The sequence below is a fragment of the Sapajus apella genome, unplaced genomic scaffold (assembly GCF_009761245.1).
Source record: "Sapajus apella isolate SASKATOON/1434 unplaced genomic scaffold, GSC_monkey_1.0 scaffold10, whole genome shotgun sequence".
Lineage (NCBI taxonomy): Eukaryota > Metazoa > Chordata > Mammalia > Primates > Cebidae > Sapajus > Sapajus apella.
The window spans coordinates 29,203,313-29,226,761 of record NW_022436950.1 but is presented as its reverse complement, the minus strand read 5'-3'; the positions used below and the strand labels follow the sequence as shown (position 1 = coordinate 29,226,761).

At 37.0% G+C, this 23,449-nt stretch overlaps 1 protein-coding gene across 1 annotated transcript in view; it reads right to left on the bottom strand.

The window, feature by feature from the left end:
* The window catches only part of ACADL (acyl-CoA dehydrogenase long chain), a 53,643-nt gene that overhangs the window by 5,680 nt on the left and 24,514 nt on the right, over positions 1 to 23,449 (bottom strand). The window contains 9 exon segments of the mRNA XM_032278801.1: positions 2,964 to 3,091; positions 11,475 to 11,566; positions 11,569 to 11,587; positions 13,026 to 13,035; positions 13,037 to 13,125; positions 13,754 to 13,900; positions 16,159 to 16,174; positions 17,897 to 17,940; positions 18,251 to 18,275. Coding sequence (XP_032134692.1) covers positions 2,964 to 3,091; positions 11,475 to 11,566; positions 11,569 to 11,587; positions 13,026 to 13,035; positions 13,037 to 13,125; positions 13,754 to 13,900; positions 16,159 to 16,174; positions 17,897 to 17,940; positions 18,251 to 18,275 — 570 coding nt within the window.

Below are 23,449 nucleotides of genomic sequence, written 5' to 3'. Positions count from 1 at the left end.
ATATAGAAAACATTAGAAAATTATATAGAGATTAATATTTCTGAAGTGTGTGTATGAGTATTACATATAATGTATGTATACATATATAAACATGCAGTGCTTGAGAAAAATTCTTTTCTGATTATATCACAATTCTGACTATTATTAAAATTCACGATACAGATTTTATTCACCTTAACATAAAAATATGTTAGTTCAAAATTCTTTTCTGTTTATTTTTCTTTTCTTTATTTCTTTGTTTGTTAGTGTATTTATTTTAGTGATGGAGTCTCACTCACTCTATGGCCCAGGCTGGGTAGAGTGGCACAATCAAAGGTCATTACAGTCTTGAACTCCTTGAGGGCTCAAAGGATCCTCTCACTTCAGCCTCTGGAGTAGGAGTGATTACAGTTGTAAGCTACAGCACTCTGCTACTTATTTTGCAATAGTGGGAAACATAAAGCAAAGATAAGGATAGATACTTTTTAAAATTTAAAATAATTTAAAACTCAAGCTATATGACAGCTGAGGATGTTTCTAAGCCATATATTAACAATAAATTTTTTTTTTTGAGATGGAGTCTCACTCTTGTCGCTCAAGTTAAAGTGCAGTGGGGCAATCTCGGTTCACTGCAACCTCTGCCTCCAGGGATCAAGCAATTCTCCTGCCTCAGCCTCCTGAGTAGCTGGGATTACAGGCATGCGCCACCATGCTCGGCTAATTTTATTTTATTTTTAGTAGGGACAGGGTTTCACCATATTGGCCAGGCTGGTGTTGAACTCCTGATCTTGTGATCTGCTGGCTTCAGCCTCCCAAAGCGCTAGGATTACAGGCATGAGCCACCATGCCTGGCCAACAATATAATTATCAATAGACAGGGCTTTGGAGACAATATTTGAAATTTGATAATTTTTTATTTTTGGTAAGTATTTTAGTGAAATATTTACTGGGCTGTAACTAGTTGTCTCCTGTGCTTCAATGTGAAATACCATCATGTCTATAAACCTGGGGTTTTCAAATAACAAGGTCAATGGCTATCCAAATCTCTCTTTTTCCAAAAATACAGCTAGTGCTCGACTTACGGCCACGATTGGTTCCGACAGACCGGTCGTAACACGATTTGGTTGTAAGTTGAGTAGGCTACATGTACAGTACAGCATTGTGAAATGATATAAAAATCTTTAAGTCATATTTTATCATAATTTTCTTTCATTATTGTTATATATCATAATTTTCTTTGTTCATTTTATGCCATTTGTATCATCTCTACACCATTTTGTTTCTTATTTTTACATTCGCCAGGTTTAAGTAAAACACTGCATTACCAGTACAACTGGTTTAATATTTGCAAAACATACAAAATTACAAAATACAGGTGCATACAAAAATACAAAATACAGGTGTAAGAAATACCATAGGAAACATTTTCCCAATTGCAAAACATATCAAAATATATAAACATGTACAAAACATTTTATTGGCCGCTGGTGCTTGGCTGCGGATCGTTGATGTCATCATCTGAGGCAGCAGTTGGGGTTACCGGAGTTGGTTTTTTCATAAACATGGTGAGCTTTGTCTGAATTGTATGTTTCTTTTTTTCTTCATAAATTTCACGATACGGACGAAACACATCGTTCGGCATCCGTTCAGTCCTTGCAAATCGTTCGATGTTTGGGTCCATTGCTTCGAAATGTATAAGAAGTTTATTGGGAGGGGTTTGATGAAAAATATCCAAGACACAAAACACAAATTGCTGTACCGAGTCTGGGATAACAGTTGAAATGGTACACGCGGAGATGGTAGTGCTGCCGGAAGCTGGTCCCCACTGTCGTACGCCCAGCAGGGCAACGTTTGCGCTGCCAGATGCGGAGCAGTCGTGGCTAGCGATTATGGTCATAAAGTCGAATGGTCGTAAGTTGCATAGGTCGTAAGTCGGTCAATACCTGTATGTAAAAAATTTTTTACACTTTTTTCCACTAGTCAAAGAACTTGTTGTAAATGTAAATATAAAAAGTCTCCCCAAAAGTACAAGTTCCTAGTAATTCCACATTACTTTTCAACCTAGCAATTTTATTATTGTGGGATCATTGTATAAAGCACAAAATATTTCTCCTGTCCTACTTGTAACTCAACTGAACACAAGTTAATGAGTAATGACGGGAATTTTTTTACAGGTTACTCTTGAGCTAATGATATGTGAGAATGTTTGTTTTTAAAATAAGGAAACCAAAACTACCTCCAAAATCTGATTTAGACTATATATTCTTAAGTCTTAAAATACACAAAAGTCTTACATACAGGGATCTTTTTTTGATCAACTCATCTTTAGTACCATTGCTAATAATCTTTAATTCAAATCAAAGTCTTTCTAAACTTAATAGGATTTTTAGTTTCCTTTCACTTATTAGAGCCTGCAAAACTTTCGACAGCCAGTTCTTTGTGAATTTTTTCTTACATCTGGAAAGCACCTTAAATAGAAGAATCCTGTCCAACTTAGTCATTTCACAGATAACAAAAACATTTTCCTGGATGTTTAATTATAGTTATTTAATAAAAGAATTGGGACTCTATCTTAAGGTTCCTAAATTTTACTGTTCTCTTTCACCCTCACTATACTGCCACACTTCAGATGATTTGAAATTAAACTATGACTTGAATGAACTAATGTTAATATTGATGATTATTCTATCAATATTAGTCTTCATTATCCTTCTCTTAATATTTTATTTTCAATAGCAAGTTAAGAATTAGATACTAACTTTGCTTGCCTAGTAGGATAAAAAAAATTCAATGCCAACTTGAATATTTTTTAGCACGTTATACATGTTTAATGGGACTTTTCAGCATTTTTAAAAAAGTTGAATTTTACTTTTATTTTTCATTTCACAGACTTCTTTTAAGACCCTCAAGGCTGAGCTTAAAATTGGCAGAATTCCATATCAGTCTGAGCATACACCACACTCTAATTACTGTAGCATGCATACCAATATTTCGCCATGCAAGCAGTGGCAGAGTCTATACATTTCCTTTCGTGCAGCTGGAGACAGCTGTCCACAAATGCTCTGGTTACACATATATGTGTTTTTAATTCTGCTAATTTATGTTGCACTGTCTTGAATTTAAAGGAAATAAAAGAAAAATGTGAGCATGGTAGATATATAAACTTTAACCCACTTTGCATATCAGAAATCACACAAAAAAAGATCTTTAGGGCAAACAAAAGTGAAATTGTTGGTTTTTTTCCTCCATAAAGAGGGCATATGTTACCAAATCAGCTTATTTTAAAACCCACTATATTTCATTGCTAAGGACATTTGTACTAAAAGATGTAAAAATAGTTAAAAACATCAATAATGTCTTATTTCAGATTCTAAAATTTAGACAAGGCAAACTGCATGAAAACAGCATGACTTTAATGTGTGAACGCCATCTGGTGGTACACTTATTTAGGTGCAGCTGTTGAAAACACCTATTTTCCTCCAGAGACTAAATCCTTGAAGATTTTTTTCTCTATTAATTAAATTAAGTATACAGATTTTGCTACTCTGCTTCTAACATTTGGAGGGACAAGGGGGTTATATATATGTTCATAAACACATCAAAATATCTATAAGATATTAAATATTGCACAGTATTTAATATAGATTTGTAGAATGCAATAGAATAAAATCAGAGTACTAAAGAGATCAAAGTCCAGTACCCTGATCCTCTTTCATCCCTTCACATTATCCCTCCTTATATGGTTTGGCTGTGTCCCCACTCAAATCTCATCTTGAATTGTAGCTCCCACAATCCCCGTATGTTGTGGGAGGGACCTGGTGAGAGATAATTGAATCATAGGGACAGGTTTGTCCCACGCTGTTCTTGTGATAGTTGGGATCATGAGATCTGATGGTTTTATAAAGAGCAGTTTCCCTGCACATGCTCTTCTGCCTGCCACCATGTAAGATGTGCTGTTGTTCTTCCTTCACCTTGCATGATGATTATGAGGCCTCCCCAGCCATGTGGAACTGTGAGTCTATTACAACTCTTTTTCTTTATTAATTACCCAGTCTCAGATATTTCTTTATAGCAGTATGAAAATGGATAAATACACCTCCAATATCTCTCAATAGCTTGTTTAGCAGTCTCTAGCTTGCACTGAATGGTCTGGGATTATCATTGTTAATATAGCTATATACCTACCTCCTCGCGCTGGCCATGGACAACCCATTAGTATTTTTGGAAATCATTCTATTTAGACCATTCTCAATTGTTCCTGACTGCTCTTGCTTCAATCAAGCTTTATTTCATTCCTGGCTCTAGGCTCTCACACTCTGAACTTGGAGTTTATATCTGTTCTCTTTTTCACTGACTCTTGAGCCTCCCCCAGGAAATTGGCTTGAACTTGAAATACTGGCTTCCCACTTTGGGTAGCCTTCAAGAGTACACCCCATTCTAGTTGATTTCTTAGGTTCGAGGCACAGATATGGTCAGCTGGCCCTATCTTCTTTGTGAAAATTCAGATAGAAGCAGAGTTCTGATCATTCTGCTGTGAAATAAGTGAGAACTTCACTGTGGCTAATAGAAAGCATACACATGGAAAGTTACTGACAAAGGTTGTGCAGTGAAACTCAAACTAGAAATTATAAATACACCCCATCTATGTACTGTCAAGTCCAAAGCCACAGCTGTGTTCTCAGAGGAGGGGGGCGGCCAGATTCTCAGAAGATGCAGGACTTGCTTTTAATGCTGGCTACAGCAATTCTCAGGTTATAAAACTGATTCTTTCAGTGTCATTGTTGTGTTTAATCAGCACTAAGTTTCCCACTCCCACCCCACACATTCAAGTTTACTCACAGACAATCTAAAGATGGAACAACAACAACAAAAGAAAATAAACGGGGAAATAATCTATATATTGAAAACAGATGAATATTCCATGAAAATCCCTGAAGATGGTTTCTAAGTTTAGTCCTAGTTTAGCTCAATGACACTATGTATGATACTTTATTTGGAAAATAATGGTGGCTCTAACAAGTCTCAAGGTATGTTTTTGCCTACATGATGCCATATTTGAGAATTTATGCACTATTTTTACAATGTGAAAGAATAAATATCTCTAAGCCTGGATTGATCCTTTGACTTTTCCATCCCTTATCACCAATGTCTGCGCTGTTTTGTATTTTATTAATAAAATTTAAAAGTCTAAAAAAAAATTCTCTCATACAAGAGCTGTTCTTGTATGGTTTCTGATTCTCTCATACAAGAGCTGTTCCTTTGTAAATGCTGGAAACTTCTAGAAGTTGAAGTAAAACTTCAGAAAAGAATGGAATGATTTAGAATTCTTGCATCAGTGCATTCAGTGAAGTCCAGAGGTCTGAGAGAATAATGTCTCCAAGAGTACATAATTTACTCTCTGGGGATAAAAAGATTTAAAAATGCACATATTCTTGCCATTGGGTTGAGCGTTACTAAACAGATTTGGTCTTTGCTTTTCACTGCAGACACTGCATTATGTTTTCTGAAATCATCCTCTAATCAATGGCAACTAAAAATTGCAACACACATTATTAGTCAAGTACTCCTTATATGTGTTTATAAATAATACTACAGCTAGCATTAAAAAAATTCTTCTGAAGTTACTAAGTGGGCTGGATGGAGTCTTTTTCAGAGTTGTGAATGACAGAATTCTTAGAATCATAGAATGATGGAACTGGAAAACAGCTTGGAGAGATTATTTAGCCCAGTATTCACTTAAACAACAGCATCAGTTATTCTCATATATCAGGATTTAAATAAAAAAAACAAACAAACACATGAGGTTTGCTATTTGACAGTTAATTAATCCCATGCTCAAGGTGTTAAGAACTGGATATTCCTGTTTTAGAGACATGCCGAGAAGAAGTATTATTATTTTTTTCCCTCTCTAGTCCTTTCCCGAATACTTTGTGCCCTTAGAATTAAGAACATACCACACAGGAAATGACTAAGCAAGAGCTCTCATTAGATTAGAAAAATAAACATTCCATTTTCACTTCATTGCCCACTGAGTGAAGGAAATAGGAAAAGAAAAAAGGTCCATCTACTTTGCACTTCTGGGCAGTAATAACAGTATACAGGTGAAGAGTATAGGTTCAGGAATTAGAATACGGGTGTAATTTGGGGCAAGTTAACCTCTCTACACCTCAATTTCCTTAACTGTAAAATAAAAATAATGAAAGTATTATATAGATTTGTGAAGAAAAAGAATGAGACAATTCACTTAGCCGTGGCAGATAGAGAGCAGTCAAGCAATGAGAGTCATTATTATTATTTAACATCTGGATTTTACTATTTTATTGTCTATTCCATGGAAAATCATAAGATTGACATAAACTATGGATAGTATAGATTTTAAAAATCCAATAACTATTGCTACATCTGTATGGTAGGCTTCTATTCTAAAAAGGAAATAAATTTTGTGAAATGCATTTCAAATGATCAGAAAGCCCCAATATGTTCAAAATTCAAGGACAACAAAGAGAATGGAAACTGAATAGTTATATAACTATAAAATTACATGTGGCCAAGTATATTGTAACATTTAAAGCTCTTCTATTTCAATTGAATAACTAGAACCAGAGTGTAACCAGTTCGGTAATACACGGTATAGGAATGTGTAATATTGGTCATTCATTGTCTCTGAATATACTCCTAGCTTGAAATATGAAAATATTATTCCAATGTATTTATTTAGATAAAATGGGAATATCAGAAGACATATCTCAGAAATCTCAAAACATACACACTTACTTGAAAAACAATACTATCAGCTATCAATAATGTAACCTGTGGAAGTAGAACGCTACTGCCACCTATGGAAATTTTAGGGAACTACCTTTGAAAGGAGGCAACAATAAAACGACACTTCTTTAAAAAGGAATGATTAAAAATTATTTATTTTTTGCAGCTAAAATACAATAAATATATATTTTAAAAGAATCCTTTTCCCCTATGGGAAAACAATATGGACCACTTTTCTATTTCCTTAATGGTTAAATGTCAAATTGCATGGTTTCTGAGCCATTCAGGCAATCTGGGTAATATTATAGTCATCTTTGTTGTAATCTAGTATGAAGTCCATAAACACAGGAAATGTAAATTTCCAAAGGAATGGAAATATGTCTGTTGGTTCAACTGTTATACCTTCAGCCAAAATAAGGCTAAAGGTATATTTTTGTTTTTGTTTTTGTTTTTGTGGGGAGTGGGGAGTCAGGGTCTTGCTCTGTCACTCAGGCTAGAGTGCAATGGTGCAATCTCAGCTCACTGCAACCTCTGCCTCCAGGGCTCAAGCGATCCTCCCACCTCAGCCTTCTGAGTAGCTGGGACTACAGGCGCACACCACCACACTAGACTAATTTTTGTATTTTTTGTGGAGATGAGGTTTTGCCAGGTTGCCTAGTCTGGTCTCAAAATCCTGGGCTCAAGCAATCTGTCTGCCTCAGCCTCCCAAAGTGCTGGGATTACATGTGTGAGCCACCATGCCTGGCCTTGATATAATTGTTTCAGTAAACATTTTTGATGTGAAAATGATGGTGGTTGGATTTCAGAAGCAAATGATACTGACACCATTTTGTGTACAGTTGAGAAAATCAGAGTGATATCAAGTGGTATCCCTTCCTTCATGTTGCCAGGAGCCTGGTATGTTTCCAGAGTCACACCCATAAAATTACAGTTGAACACATTACCCTTAGGAGGCAATCAATATATATTTGTTCAGCGAAGCAGAAAGGAATAAATCATATATGTCAGTATTTCTCAATGGGAAATTATTGATTTTTTGAGTGAGACAATTAGTTGTAATCCAAATGTGAATTACAGGACATTTAACAACACTGTCCTCAAGGGCACTACACAAGTTATACCTCCAGTCAACTATGCACACCCAACCCCACCCCATTCCTGACATTTCTAAATGCCTGGGGGAAAGGGCATTCATTGAGAACCACTGATATGTGTAAATCAGTGGTCCATAAATAAAAGGGAATATAAAGTATAACATCCCTGCTCTTAAGGAAATCACAATTTAGGCAAGCCAAGTTATACTGTTTTGTTAAATGTTTTCTTCATTGAGTGTGTGCCTCGTTTTTATAGATTCAGAACATAATCTATAAAATTACACTGACATAAGATTGACATAAGCTAGAGAGTATAGATTTTTAAAAATCCCAATTTTGTTAAATGTTTTCTTCATTATGTGCCTCATTTTTATAGATTCAGAACATAATCTATAAAATTAGATTGACATAAGACACAAGATTGACAAACTATAGAGTATAGATTTTTTAAAAACCCAATAACTATTGCTACATCCATATGGTAGGTTTCTATTTTAAAAAGAAAATAAATTTTGTGCCATGCATTTCAAATGGTCAGACAGCCTCAAAATGTTCAAAATTCAAGGATAACAAAGAGAATGGAAACTGAATAGTTATATAGTTATAAAATTACATGTGGCCAAATATACTGTAACATTTAAAGCTCTTCTATTTCAACTGAATAGTTTTATTCAATAGTTTTATTCAATAGTTTATTATGACAATACGAAAAGTTAGGATGTAAAGAATTTTTTTCAGGATGGAGAAACTTAATTTGATAACCACACAGGTAGCAAACAGTTCCTAAAATGACACAGAAAAAGCCTAGATCAAGAGCAAGAGTAAGAAGACGATAAAAAGGTCTCCCATATTGAAACAAAATGGAACAAGGCATTATGTAAGGAATATGCAAAATAAGGATGACAGCTAATTTTAATGAGGGCTTACTTTGCCAGGCAATATTTGAAGCATTTTATGTATATTACCCCATCTAATTGATAGATATAGGAGACAGCTAAAGGTCCCTGGTGAAAGCCCACCTTCAAGCCTAAACAGCCTGAAGGCTGAAAAACCTGGCTACTGGTCTCAGATGAAGCCTGCCCTTTCCTGACTGATTCTTTCTGAATAATGCCCACTTGTATACTGGGAAGACGGGGTGGAGCCTCAGGAAGTTCACATCTTTGCAGAGGAGAGGAGCCTGGACTCTCCTGTTCCCGTGTGGTGACCTAGGATTCAATCTGTAAGGCGGAATGAAGACCTGCTAGCCGGATTTTCTCTGGCTTTACTAAGAGTTCCATTTCCCTTTTCATTCATTAAACCCTGCCCTACTCACCCTACAATGTGTCTGCGTGCCTAGTTCATCCTGGTAGTGTGACAGGAACTGAGCTTTTTCTACAACATAATCCTCACAGTAACCCTAAGAGGCAGTCCTTGATATTTGCAAATAGGAAAATATTTTATAAATATGTACAAATGTTACAAATCCTAAAGATTTGTAATCGTAAGATTTTACAATTTTGCAATTCAAACACATAAATTTACAAATAGGAAACATTTTTGAGAGAGAGAACACAACTTGCCTAGACTACAGAGATCCAAGTAGCTGTGTTAGAACATAAACCATAGTTGAACGTAATTTCTATAATGTTGGTCCTGAGAAGCCACCAAGCTGTTTCATTTCGACATTTACCTTCACAAAACCTTTCAGCCAGTCATTCTACTTAAAATTTTTAAAGTCAAATCCCCACTCCAGGTTTTTTGTTGGTGAGATGTTTTGCCAATATGATGACTGCATGAGGGAATTATAAACTATTCCTTCATTTAAAAAGAAACTATAGGGTCTAAAATTTAATTAGCATGTTGAATGACTGTGGACACCATATACTCAGTTCTTTTGCAAATACCCTCAAGTTCCGGGGAAAACTTCACCCTGGATAAACACAATCATCTGTCTTTTCTATATGTTTGTACCTGGGAAGCTAAACTCTTATCATAAGGCTGATTCATATACAAAAAGCAGAAGGTAGTTAGTTTCTCATTCTGAAGAAGGTATTTTGTACTTCTCTCACTCTCTCCAACACCTCCATGCCTCTTTCACTCACCTGTCTTTCAGGGACAAACTTTCCCTATTATTGTTATTTATTTATTTATTTATTTATTTATTTATTTGAGTCAGAGTCTCGATCTGTCGCTAGGCTGAAGTGCAGTGGCGCAATCTCAGCTCACTGCAATCTCCACCTCTCGTGTTCAAGCGATTCTCCTGCCTCAGCTGGGATTATAGGTGTGCACCACCACACCCAGCTAATTTTTTGTATTTTTAATAGAGACAGGGTTTCACTATGTTGGCCAGGATGGTCTTGATCTCCTGACCTCGTGATCTGCCTACCTCTGCCTCCCAAAGTGCTGGAGTTACAGGTGTGAGCCACCACTCCCAGCCTATTTATTTATTTTTAGGATGGAATCTCGCTATGTAGCCCAGGCTGTGGTGCAGGCATGGTCTTGGTTCACTGCAACCTTTGCCTCCTGGGTTCAAGTGATTCTCCTGCCTCAGCCTTCTGAGTAGCTGGGAATACAGGCACCCACCACTGTGCCTGGCCAATTTTTATATTTTTAGTAGAGACAGGGTTTTGCCGTGTTGGCCAGGCTGGTCTTGAACTCCTGACCTCAAATGATCCACTGGCCTTGGCCTCCCGAAGTGCTGAGATTACAGGCATGAGTCGCTGTACCTGGCCATGTTATTTAAAGAAATAGAAGTCTTCTATAAATATATTTTTTGTAGTTTTCTACCAACAGAGTGATGTATCTGTCTGAATTCATATACATTCTTTGGTCCTTTCTTCCTGTGCAAATGGAGGAATCCCTTTTCTGTATCTTTCCATGGGTCAGCACCCACAGGCTCACCCTTTCTCAAAGACCTTATGCAGTTGATTATCCCCTTTCTATCTACAACCTTTCACTCTTTATTAAATCCTTTCTCTAGGTGTTAAAATATGCACCCACATCTCCATCCTAACAATAACAACAAAAAATTAATAACTCCCAAATATCTCCCTTGACTCTCAAATCTCCTTACCCTCCTCTCTTCCCTTACTACCCATTCTCTCAACTACCATTCATAGCCAAACTCAGGAAAGAGTTGCCTACCCTCAGTATTGTTTTACTTCCTCATTTCTGTCTACTCACTGGGGTCTGTCACCCTCCACCTCTGTAATGGCTCTTACTAAATAATGTCCGTATCATTGTGTTCAATGAGCACTCTTTGCCCTTCATCTTATCTTTCCTTTAAGCAGCATTTGGTCCCACTCCCTACTCCATGAAATCCTCTTTCCTTCCAGCTTCTGTGACAAAGCTCTCCTGATTTGCTTTCTCCTTTCTAACTGTTCATTCACTCTCAGTTATCTTACAGACTCCTCTTTTTCAGACAATATGAATTCCAAATATAAATTCTACCTTTAAATCTTGTAGTTTTCCTCGAGGACTGTGTCCTAAGACCTCTTCCTGTCTTACTCTCTACTCACTCTCCCTTAGTGGTCTCATCCACTTCCACAGTTTCTAATATCATCTTACATGAAAATAACCCAAACTTCTGTTTACTCTAGGCCATTTCAGATGGGTAAATTGATATCATCTAATATTAAACCATAGCGACAAGCTTACCTGTAGGTGGGCAATTGTTTTCCCAAAAGCTTTTCTTTGTTTAACATAGTTCCTGGTTTCTTCAAGCATGAATTCACTAGCTGAAATTGCATATCAGCAATTAGTAGCCTTTCCTATAACATAAAAATTAGGTTTTAAATATTACTGTAATTCTGTAAGTGATTTTCACACAATTTCAATTATGATAAATCCTATAACTTTATAATAAATTCATAAAGATTAATTTATGTCTTAACTCTTTATAAAAAAGCAGAGATTTATGAGATTCTTTTGACATACCTCTAATCACTCTCTAAAGCAAATCCTTTATTTTATTTATTTATTTATTTTTTTTTGAGACGGAGCTTCACTCTTGTTACCCAGGCTGGAGTGCAATGGCGCGATCTCGGCTCACCGCAACCTCCGCCTCCTGGGTTCAGGCAATTCTCCTGCCTCAGCCTCCTGAGTAGCTGGGATTACAGGCACGCACCACCATGCCCAGCTAATTTTTTGTATTTTTAGTAGAGACGGGGTTTCACCGTGTTGACCAGGATGGTCTCGATCTCTTGACCTCGTGATCCACCCGCCTCGGCCTCCCAAAGTGCTGGGATTACAGGCGTGAGCCACCGTGCCCGGCCTGCAAATCCTTTATTTTTATGAATGACTGCCTTTCTTAAATCTTTTAAAGTTTTTAAGATATGAGGTCTCACTCTGTTGCCAAAAATGGAGTACAGTTGCACAATCATAGTTCACTACATCCTGGAATTCCTGGGCTCAAGCTATCTTCCCACCTTGGCCTCCCGAGTAGCTGGGACAACAGGCACATAACACCATGCCCATGAATGACTATCTTCATTATATATATGTAATTAATTTAATTTTTTCTTCTCTTTATTCACATATGAGTTAAAAAAATCCCTAGTTGTTGATTTTAATTTATTGATCTCTGCACACTGCATGACTCAATATATGTGTGGAAAAACGCATCTTAAAGTGCGTAAGTTAAAATCTACCTATTAATGTAAAAGTAGCCTTAGTCACTTTAATTCCATCATGCTGGTGATTCTCTGGCAGTCACTAGGCAGGAGTATCCCCTTATGCTGGCATCTGAGGCTCAATAATCACTTGTCAACCGTACTCCAAAACCATAGCTATTTAGGGACTGACCCTATGTGGCTAAAACTTTTAGGTCTGAACTTTATACTTTTCCCTTTGAGTCACAGTTATTATTTAAAAACTGGCAAGCTGTCAAATGTTTTGTATGACATTTCCTTACAAAGAGCTAAAAGTTTTGAATTGTAATTAAGAAGCTAAAATCATTCTAAGAAGGAATCACAGAACTGAAATACTTGTTTTTCCTACCCACTTTATAAGCTTCGATTGGATTTCACTGAGGTCAGTTATTTACCTATCTAGCCTATAAAACACATACGTTTATTACAAATTTAATACTCAAATGATTAGCTATTTCACAAGTTTTGCATGTATAAATTTGCATGAATAATATAGAAACAGCATGTTTCTATATTATTTTATTCCAATTCATTATTCAATCAAAAGATGGAATCTTACCTGTGGAAGCTTTCATGAGATAATAGAAGCCTTTATTCTCTTCTCCAAGTAGGGCACTAGCTGGCAACCATACATCTTCAAAGAATAGTTCTGCAGGATCCTAAAAGACCATACAAAAAATGTAGAGAATTATCTCATTTAAATCTTCCAAACACCCAGTGAATATTGAAGTGAATATTATGTTTTCCAAAAAAGCAAAAAACAAATTGGAAGCCAAGCTGGAGTGGTTAATGGACACAACTAGTATGTGGTAAACCAGGAATCTGAACCCACATCCATCTGATTCTAAACCTAGTGGCTTTCCTACTGCAATACACTATCATTCCAGCTCTAATATTGTCCAGTTCTCAAGATACTTGGAACTAAGGATTTCTAATACATATTAAGCAAAACATGTATTTTTGGTAATATCTAGAAAAACATTTTCTGTTTTTACTTCATATTTTTCTTTAATACATTTTACAAATAGATGGCTTATTACCATGCAGTTAATTTTGTCATTTCTAAAGCAGACAGTCAAAATACCTTGATTCATTTTTATTGCTGACCATCAGAAAGAGATAAAGTAGCATAAATGGGAATAAATCTCCATTACCACATCAGAAAAGCATATTTTAGAAATTCAGCATAGGAAGTAAAGTTGTGCCACATGTAATCCTCTATATGTCTCCTATCTGATTAATAGTAAACTTAATTAGTATCTGAATATGATTTACATTATCACTCACCTGGGCTTTTAATCCCGTTTTATGTAGCTTTAGTCCCTTAATAAATTCTTTCATTCCATTTTCGACCAGAAAAAGGTTAATACCATGGGCAGGGGAGTGAGCCTCACGATTTGTGATCACAACTACAATCACAAGGTCGCTTAACCACTGATGAACACCTGCAAAACCCCAAGTACCTATTAATGCATCAGGATAGTTCAAGCCTATGTGCAAGTTATGATTGGGAGAAAGCACATTCAAGAAAACAAAACGGATGACATGTTTGATACCTCTCTCTGTACCCTAGCAAATATCTGCAGAGTTGACTGTTCACACATGACGTTATCAAGGATCAGGAAAAAATTACTTAATGCTTCAAAGAATGAAGCCTATAGATTTTATTTTCATTATTAATATTACACATAATAACAGAGATTACTATGTTCTTTAAAAATGAAACTAAATTGTTTATTATGATAATAAATTGTATTTTAGAAGAAAGCGACTGATAAGAAAAGAAAATCTGGCTGGGCCCGGTGGCTCACACTTACAACACCAGCACTTTAGGAGGCAGAGGCAAGGAGATCATTTGAGTTTAGGAGTTCAAGACCAGCCTCACCAAAATAGCAGAGACAAAAAATGAAAAATTAGCTGGTGTGGTAGTGTGCACCTATAGTCCAAGCTACTCAGGAGGCTGATGCAGGAGGATTGCTTGAGCCCAGGAGTTTGAGGTTGCAGTGAATTATGATTGGGCCACTGCACACTAACCTGGGTGACAGAGTGAGACCCTGTCTCTGGAAAAGAAAAGGAAAACAAAAAGAGAAAATCTGCTATAAATGGCACTATACTATTTATTCTCAGATTTATCAGTTTTTGAAAAGGACTATTTTTGATTTTTATAATTGCTATCCTGCTTCCTTCAAAATGGCCTAAATAAGAGAATATGATTAAGGAGGGAAATATAACAAGCCAAATGAGAGGGATTATTAGATGATATTGATTCAGAAAACAAAATATACCCAGAGCCAATAATAATTCTCTTCTCATTCTGCATCTTTCCTGGTTCACCTCAATCACTTTCATGGCTTGAGTCACCCTCTACATGCTGATGAATTCAGATATTTATCTAAGCCACATTTCACTTTTTTTTTTTTTTTCAGAGACAGGGTTTCTCTCACCCAGGCAGTGGTGCAGTGGTGTGATCATAGCTCACTGCAGCCTCAAACTCCTGGTAAGCCATATTTCTTGATAGGACCTGGACATTTATACATACTTAGGATATAATAATTCTACCTGATGACTCATGCTTCTGGATAATTCCACCTGATGACTCATGGGAAGGACATATTCCTTCCCACCCTTACTCCTATCCAATCCTGATTATCAACCAATTTCTCTATCTCAATGAATGCTTCAATAAATCACGCTATCATCTTGCTTCATATTCAATTCAGCATCTAGTTCTTTCTAATCCATCTTAATACTTTTGAAATCTATTCACTTCCTTTCAAGTCTATTGTAATTACCTTATTTCCAGCCTTCATCCTTTCTCAAGTTCCTACAACTCATCTTCCTATAGCTGTATCATTCATTATGATGTCAGAGAGATCTTTCTAAATGTCATCTGATCATATCACCTTCACACTTAAAAAATTTTGAATAGCTCCCAATAGGCTTCAGGATAAATTCAAAACCCTTAGCAGGAAACAGAAAACTTATCACAAACAACAACTAGCTTACCACTCCTTACCTACATTATTACTTGTCCCACTTCTCCCAATTCCCCGTTCTCCAGTCAGTGCTACTAAATTACTTGCTGTCCGTCACATTTTGAGGTTTTCCTGACCTCTGAGTCTGAAAATCTTGTTTTTTCTACTTGGGAAAGGACCTTTCCCAGCTCTGCTACAATGAATCCTTCCCATCCTGGACGGATTAGACATCAGATTGTCCAAAAAGTCTCAAATTCTCCAGACTGCATTAAGTGCTCCTACAACACCTCAAATGTACCATGATTTTAAGATTTATCAAACTGTATTCAAATGATCTGTTTTTATCTCTCTCCCTTTGAAATAGTAGGTGTATAAAATGATGTTAGTTACTCCCATCACCTAAAATGCACAGCACTGACACATACAAATAATGAAAAATGGGCAAATAATGTTAGTGTTGTCTACATAACAGCAAATGAAGATAGTGGTAGTAGCACGGTTATAGGTGACACATTAAAAAATCATCAACATCCCTCCTTACTAGGAACTCCTAACCATTTCCTACTCATCTATCTACCCTCAGTGCTTAGAATTCTGTTTGGCACAGAGAAGGCCAAAGGATGTTTAAAAAATATATTTTGAAAAAGATGTTCTTCAAAGAAATTCTATACATCTTGGCAAAAATATTTTTTCAACAGTATGGCTCCATTACACCACTGCCTTGCTCAAAAACCTTATAAATCTAACAAGTTCCTACCCTTCTGTGTAGTTTCTAACATCTATGTAGCTGCCACAGTTGAAATGCTTTAAGAGCGCATTTTTGTTTGTTTTGAATCATACAGCATCCAGGAATTAGCATCTACTGTATGCTTTTAAAATGTCTCATACATGTTTTAACTATAGATTGTAAATAAACAATGGAATAGAAAGGAAGCAGCTCATTAGGCAAAAACTTTCATTGGGTAAAAATTTTTCTATACTTTCATTCTATAACCCGTTTTTTCACTTAATGTATAATTATTTCCTGTACTGTTAAAAACTGTGTGTTGCTAATGTTAATCGCTGCACATTCATTCAGATGCACTGTATTTGCTTACCCATTCCTTTACTTTTACTTGTTTTCATTTTTTTGCTATTTCTGAGTTTTTGAAACAGAGTCAATGGTAGTTTTCCTGGGTAGTTCCCACAGAACACGACAGCTGAGCAGACGAGGCCTGCTTAGAGAGCTAGAGGCATAAGAAAATGTGGTTCCCATTTTCACTTCTGACCAAATATCCCACTATCCTTTCAAAAGCAGCCTTCTGTATGCCAGGAGTTAACTGATTATATGTTGGAGCTATCATCTATTTAATTATAATTCTTAGGATAAATTATTTAAACAAATATTTATTAAGGTATATTTGAAGAACACCAGTGATTCAATTTTGTAAATACAGAGATATTAGCCCAAACAAACATATAAAAACTAATTCTTCAACAGACCTTGGCACATATTTTCAGAAAGATTATTTTAGAACTGTAAAGAAAGTGAACATCTTTCCTTCACATGACATTCAGTCAACAACAAATATTTACTGAGTATATACCAGATACAATTTTAGGTGGGCAATATCACTTGCCCTTGGTGATATCAACTGCATTTCCCCTCAGTGATATCAGGGCTCCTGAGCCCATTTGTAACCTTACTAGGAAGGGTTCTCCAATTCTATCAGTGAGTTGGTTGAGTTAGAAGAACTAAATGGTTCTCAAATGGGACTCAAATTCTATCACTGTATCACTGATATCTTTCTGTCCTAGAATTTTTTTTTTTTTTTTTTTTGAGAGGAGGTCTTACTCTCTCAACCTCCTTGGCTCAAGCAATTGTCCTATTTCAGCCTCCTGAGTGAGTAGCTGGAACCAAAGTGCACATCACCATGTCCAGCTAATTGTTAAAATTTTTATTTTTGTAGAGACAGGGTCTCACTTTGTTGCCCAGGCTGGTCTCAAACTTCTGGGCTCAAGCAATCCTCTTGCTTCAGTCTCCCGAAGTGCTGGGATTACAGGTATGAGCCACTGTGCCTGGCCTTCTCCTAGAATCTTTTGAAATTCTTCTTGATCTATCTGAGAAAGCTTTTCCCCCAACTTTCATCAAAATAAAGTTTAAGTATTATTAATATTTGTCCCATATTTGAGCAATATGAGCCTTGCCTTCTCTTTTTCTGGTTTGATAAGGGCTGCCTGGAAGCTAAAACAACCTTTGCCATATTAGTGAGGGGGCATGCAAAATGAAACATAGAAGAAGTTACCACAGATCTTAAGTAATATATGTTGTAAATTTATCGTCTCCAAAGCAACTTAGGTAAATTCAATTCCTTCATGAGTCTCTAGATTTAACAGAATCAAGGAGTTGTCTCTGAGACGTTGTTACCCAGGGGATGACTCTGAAAAGAAGGACTATAGAAGTCCATCTTTATACACCTTGCTTCCATTGAGAATTCAGTCACTTCCTTCCTTTTTTTTCTTTTTTCTAAGATGGAGTTTTGCTTTTGTTACCCAGGCTGGAGTGCAATGGCGCGATCTCGGCTCACCGCAACCTCCGTCTCCTGGGTTCAGGCAATTCTCCTGCCTCAGCCTCCTGAGTAGCTGAGATTACAGGCATGAGCCACCATGCCCAGCTAATTTTTTGTATTTTTCATAGAGACGGGGTTTCACCATGTTGACCAGGATGGTCTCAATCTCTTGACCTCGTGATCCACCCGCCTCGGCCTCCCAAAGTGCTGGGATTACAGGCGTGAGCCACCAGGCCAGCCCCACTTCCTTCCTTTTCAGCATTTGTTTTTACTCCTTTTAAGTCACTGCAATTGAGAGAAAGGATAAGAAATTCATCAAATGATAAAAATTAAATTATGCAAATTCTATAAGTATGTATGTAAATGAGATTATTCAAACTGGCTACACCACTATAAAATTGCTGAATATTAAGAATGTTCACACAATTGCACTGAAAAACCATGCTGATCTATTATATTCTAAAGCAGTTATACAAATGAATATATGATTAAGATTATATAAACTAGCCAGATTTTATAGAGTAGTATAACAAAGCCCCGCTAACATTCAAGACCCAAAATGGGACTCACATAACATTTCAAGGCTCACTGTATCCCTGAGATTACGTGTCACCATGTACTTTGCTGCCTTTGAACACATTGGCTCCTTTCCCTGGTCTCTACTGATCAAAAATTTAGCCATTAGGCAGGGCACGGTGGGTCATGCCTGTAATCCAGCACTTTGGGAGACTGAGGCAGGAGGACTGCTTGAATGCAGGAGTTTGAGACTAGCCTGGGCAACAAAGCTAGACTCTATCTCCACAAAAAGTTAAAAAATTAGTTGGGTGTGGTGGCACACGCCTGTGGTGTCAGCTACTTGAGAGGCTGAAGTGAGAGGATCACTTGGGCCTGGGAGGTTGAAGCTGCAGAGAGCCATGATCATGCCACTGCACTCTAGTCTAGGTAACACAGTGAGATCTTGTCTCAAAAAAAAAAAAAAGGGTATATCTCAAATGCCATTTTTTCTAACAAACCTGCTCTAAATGTAGAATAGATTATTTTTCCAAATATAAAAGAAACAAATGTTAGTAAATAAAATATTAAGAATACAAACAGCATTCCAAAGGAGAAAAATAATTTAAAAAATAATTTTATCTCCTAGAATGAACATTTTAAAGTTGTGTCTTTCCAATATTTTTCTCTGCACTTAACTATACATATATAAGCATTTTTATAAAATTGAAACCATATGATTTTGATCTATTAACAATATCTAATGTTTTTCTATAAGACACTTCTTATTAGCTGCACACAGCATCATCATGGATTTGCCATAATTAAAAAAAATAATCCCCTATTGTTAAAACACTTAGGTCCCAAGTTTTATTAACATCCTATAATAAACAGCATTGTATATAAATAGTCCACATTACTTGCAAAATTTTTCCAATTCTTCTTCTTTATGTGGTTGATATGGTTTGGCTCTGTGTTCTGACCCAAATCTCATGTTCAATGATAATTTTCAGTGTTGGAGAAGGGGGCCTGCTGGGTAATTGGATCATGGGGATGAACTTCCCCCTTGCTGTTCTTGTGATAGCGATTTACTTACCATGAGATCTGGTTGTTTAAAAGTGTGTAGCACATCCCCGTTCTCTCTCTTCCTTCTTCTCTGGCCATGTAGGACATGTCTGCTTCCCATTTGCCTTCTGCCATGATTGTACGTTTCCTGAGGCCTCCCCAGCCATGCTTCCTATATAGCCTGTGGAACTGTGAATCACTTAAACGTTTTTCTTTATGAATTACCCAGTCTCAGGTATTTTTTTTAATAGCAATGCAAAAACAGACTAAGACAGTGGTGTTTATATTTCATGCTCCTAGGCTTTTTTTTTTTTTTTTTTGAGACCTAGTTTCACTCTTATTGCTCACACTGGAGTGCAATGGCACAATCTCATTTCACTGCAACTTTTGCCTCCCCAATTCAAGCAATCCTCCTGCCACAGTGTCTCCAGTAGCTGGGATTACAGGTGTATGCCACCATGCCTGGCTATTTTTTTTTTTTTTTATTATTAGTAGACATGAGGTTTCACCATGTTGGCTAGGCTGGTCTTGAACTCCTGACTTCAGGTGATCTGCCCACCTTGGCCTCCCAAAGTGCTGGGATTACAGGCGTGAGCCACTGCGCCTGGCTGCATTTTTTATTAAACCACTCTCTGTATTAGGCTGAATAATGACTCCAAAGGTATCAGTTCCTATACTCTGGAGGCTGTGCTACCTTACATGGAAAAAGGGTCCTGCAAATGTGATTAATTTAAGGATGTAGTGATAAAGAGATTATTATGAATTATCTGAATGAGCCCTAAATTCAATCAGTAATGTCCTCATAGGAGAGAGGTAAAAAGAGATTTCACAGAAGAGAAGGCAACGTGACCACAAAGGCAAAGACTGCAGTGATTATGCAACAAGGCAAGGAACAACAATAGCCAACAAGAGATAGATGAGGAAAGGAGTGGATCTGCCCCTATAACCTCGGGAGGGAATGTGGCCCTGCTGCTACCTTGATTTGGGCCCAATGATACTGATTTTGGACTTCTAGCCTTCAGAACTCTAAGAGAATAAATTCCTGTTGTGTTAAGCCACCAAGTCTGTGACAATTTGTCACAGATGCCATAGGCAACAAATATACTCTCTTGGAGCATTTACATTGAGTTTCAATTAGAATAAAAAGAAATTACCTTTCCCACCTACCACACTTATCTGACTCAAGCTCTTAGAGAACATGATGTGTATTAAGATCACATGTCTATGCTCTGAGCCTAGCATACTGCTTTGTACATAACAGGCGCTCAATAAACATTTGTTAAATTATGTTACTAAAATGCCAAGTATCCAGAAAAGAAAAGAAAGCAGGCCTGACACTGCTATCCTTATAAAGGTCTGTTATAACATTGCCCGTGGCTAGCATCTGAGAATCTGGATTTCAGGAGACTTCCCACCATTCCCAGCACTCATTAGCGTGCCTTACTGTCTAAACCGTTTGTGCAAACAATTTGGCTTATGCTGAATATCTGCTTTCCTTCTGGGGATCTCAACTTTTGGTACATGCCAGGGAGAAGGTGTCTATATGACCAACCTCCAATAAAATCCTTGGGCACCAAGTCTCTAATGAGCTACACCTTGGTGCACAACATTTCACACATGTCACAACTTGCTGAAGGAATTAAGAATGTTCTGTATGACCTCACTGGGAAATAACTCCTAGAAGCTGCTATTGGTTTTATGGGACTTCACCCATGAGAGTTTCCCCTGGCTAATTTTGCATTGTGTCCTTTACTATAATAAATTGTAGCCATGGGTACCATATGTTGAGTCTTGTGAGTCCTCCTAACAAATCATTTGAACCTGGTGGTAGTCTTGGGGACCCCCAACACATGAATTCAAAGCTTATCCATTACACATCTAATCACTTCAAACATCACAGTAAGTTTCAGAAAGAGATTGTATAATACAGAACCACCTATCTGAAACACAGGTTAAATGGCACAGGTATGTGAACCAATCTGTAGTCTGATTATCATCAAAAGGGCGAATGCAGATTGGGAACATTTTAAAGCTGAATGCTATTGTATTCTTTTTTGTTGTTGTTTTTGAGATGGAGTTTCACTCTGTGGTTGAGGTTGGAGTGCGGTGGCACGATCTCAGTTCACTGCAACCTCCACCTCCCAGGTTCAAGAGATTCTCCTGCCTCAGCCTCCCAAGTAACTGGGATTACAGATGCATGTCCTACCCACGTCCAGCTAATTTTTGTATTTTTAGTAGAGATAGAGTTTCACTATGTTGGCCAGACTGGTCTCAAACTCCTGACCTCAGGTGAACCACCTGCCTTGGCCTCCCAAAGTGATGGGATTACAGGTGTGAGCCATGGCACCCGGCTTGAATGCTATTGTATTCTAACATTATGTTTTTCAACATAAGTACATATAAAGTATCTTTAACTGAAGTCTGTACACAGTTTATTAAAACAATTCTTCTAAGGTTGGGTGCCGTGGCTCATGCCTGTAATCCTAGCACTTTGAGAGGCTGAGGCGGGCAGATCACATGTGGTCAGGAGTTCAAGACCAACCTGACCAACATGGAGAAACCCTGACTCAACATGGAGAAACCCTGTCTCTACTAACCCTGTCTCTACTACAAATACAAAAAATAGCCGGGCTTGGTGGCAGATGCCTGTAATCCCAGCTACTTGGGGGGGTTGAGGCAGGAGAATAGCCTGAACCTGGGAGAGGTTGCAATGAGCCAAGATTTCACCATTGCAGTCCAGCCTGGGTGACAAGAGTGAGACTCCATCTCAAAAAAAAGAAAAAAATTCAAAGGAAATAAAGATAATCACATAGCTCAGTTTGCAAATTTTTCCTAAATTTTTGAGTGGTATATATGAAATATTAAAAATGAAAACGTATGTCACTTAGTAAAGCCACCAATTTAGACCCTCACAATAATCTTAAGTATCATTATCTCAATTTCACTGATAGAGACATTGAGGCTCAGAGATTTTTACCCAAGATTACAAGCTGGTGTCAGAACACTCTGGCTCTAAAGCTGTCAACAATTTGCTCTATGTACGTGGTCAAAATACTTCATTTATTATTTTCTGTTTTCTTCTTACATAGAAATCATATCTCTATTCCATATATCTTATTATAATAGCCACATAATAAAAAATCAACATGAGGTCAGGCACAGTGGCTCACACCTGTAATTTTAGCACTTTGGGAGGCCGAGGCAGTAGGATTGCTTGAGTCCAGGAGTTTGAGACCAGCCTGGGCAACATAGCAAGTCCTCATTTCTATTTCTTTAAAACCTAATAAAATAAAATCAACATGAAAGCATTTATAAAATGCTAAGGTAACACAACATACAAAGATACACAATGATGTATAATGAAGCCTCCTATGTACATTGAAGGAGAAAGGGCCAGTGAAACTCTGGATGTTTTTCAGCAAATCACAACATTTTTGTGTGTGTGTGGAGGCCAAATCCAAGTAAAAATACAGACAGTGCTCAATTCATCTCTGAGAGCAAGCAAAATGAACCATATTCCATCTTCTATCTTCTTTTCTTCTCACGTGTTTTTCCCTATTTCATGCCAATTTCATGCCATAATTCCTCAATATTCTATTATTCTTCATCTGTGGCTTTTCTATGTTCTTATATTCTCTTACCCACATGGGCTCTTTGCTCATCTCCCTAAATACCTGACTTATTTACTATCCTCTCATGACTTTCAATGACTTTGCAATTAAAAAAGAAAGAAAGAAAGAAAGAAAGAAAGAAAGAAAGAAAGAAAGAAAGAAAGAAAGAGAAAGAAAGAAAGAAAGAAATCTGTTTATTTTCTCCATCTTCATTTTCAGGTTTCCTTCTTAATTATATAGACCTAACCACAGTTAAGGCCAGAGAATTTAAACAAAAATCACATGAACCTT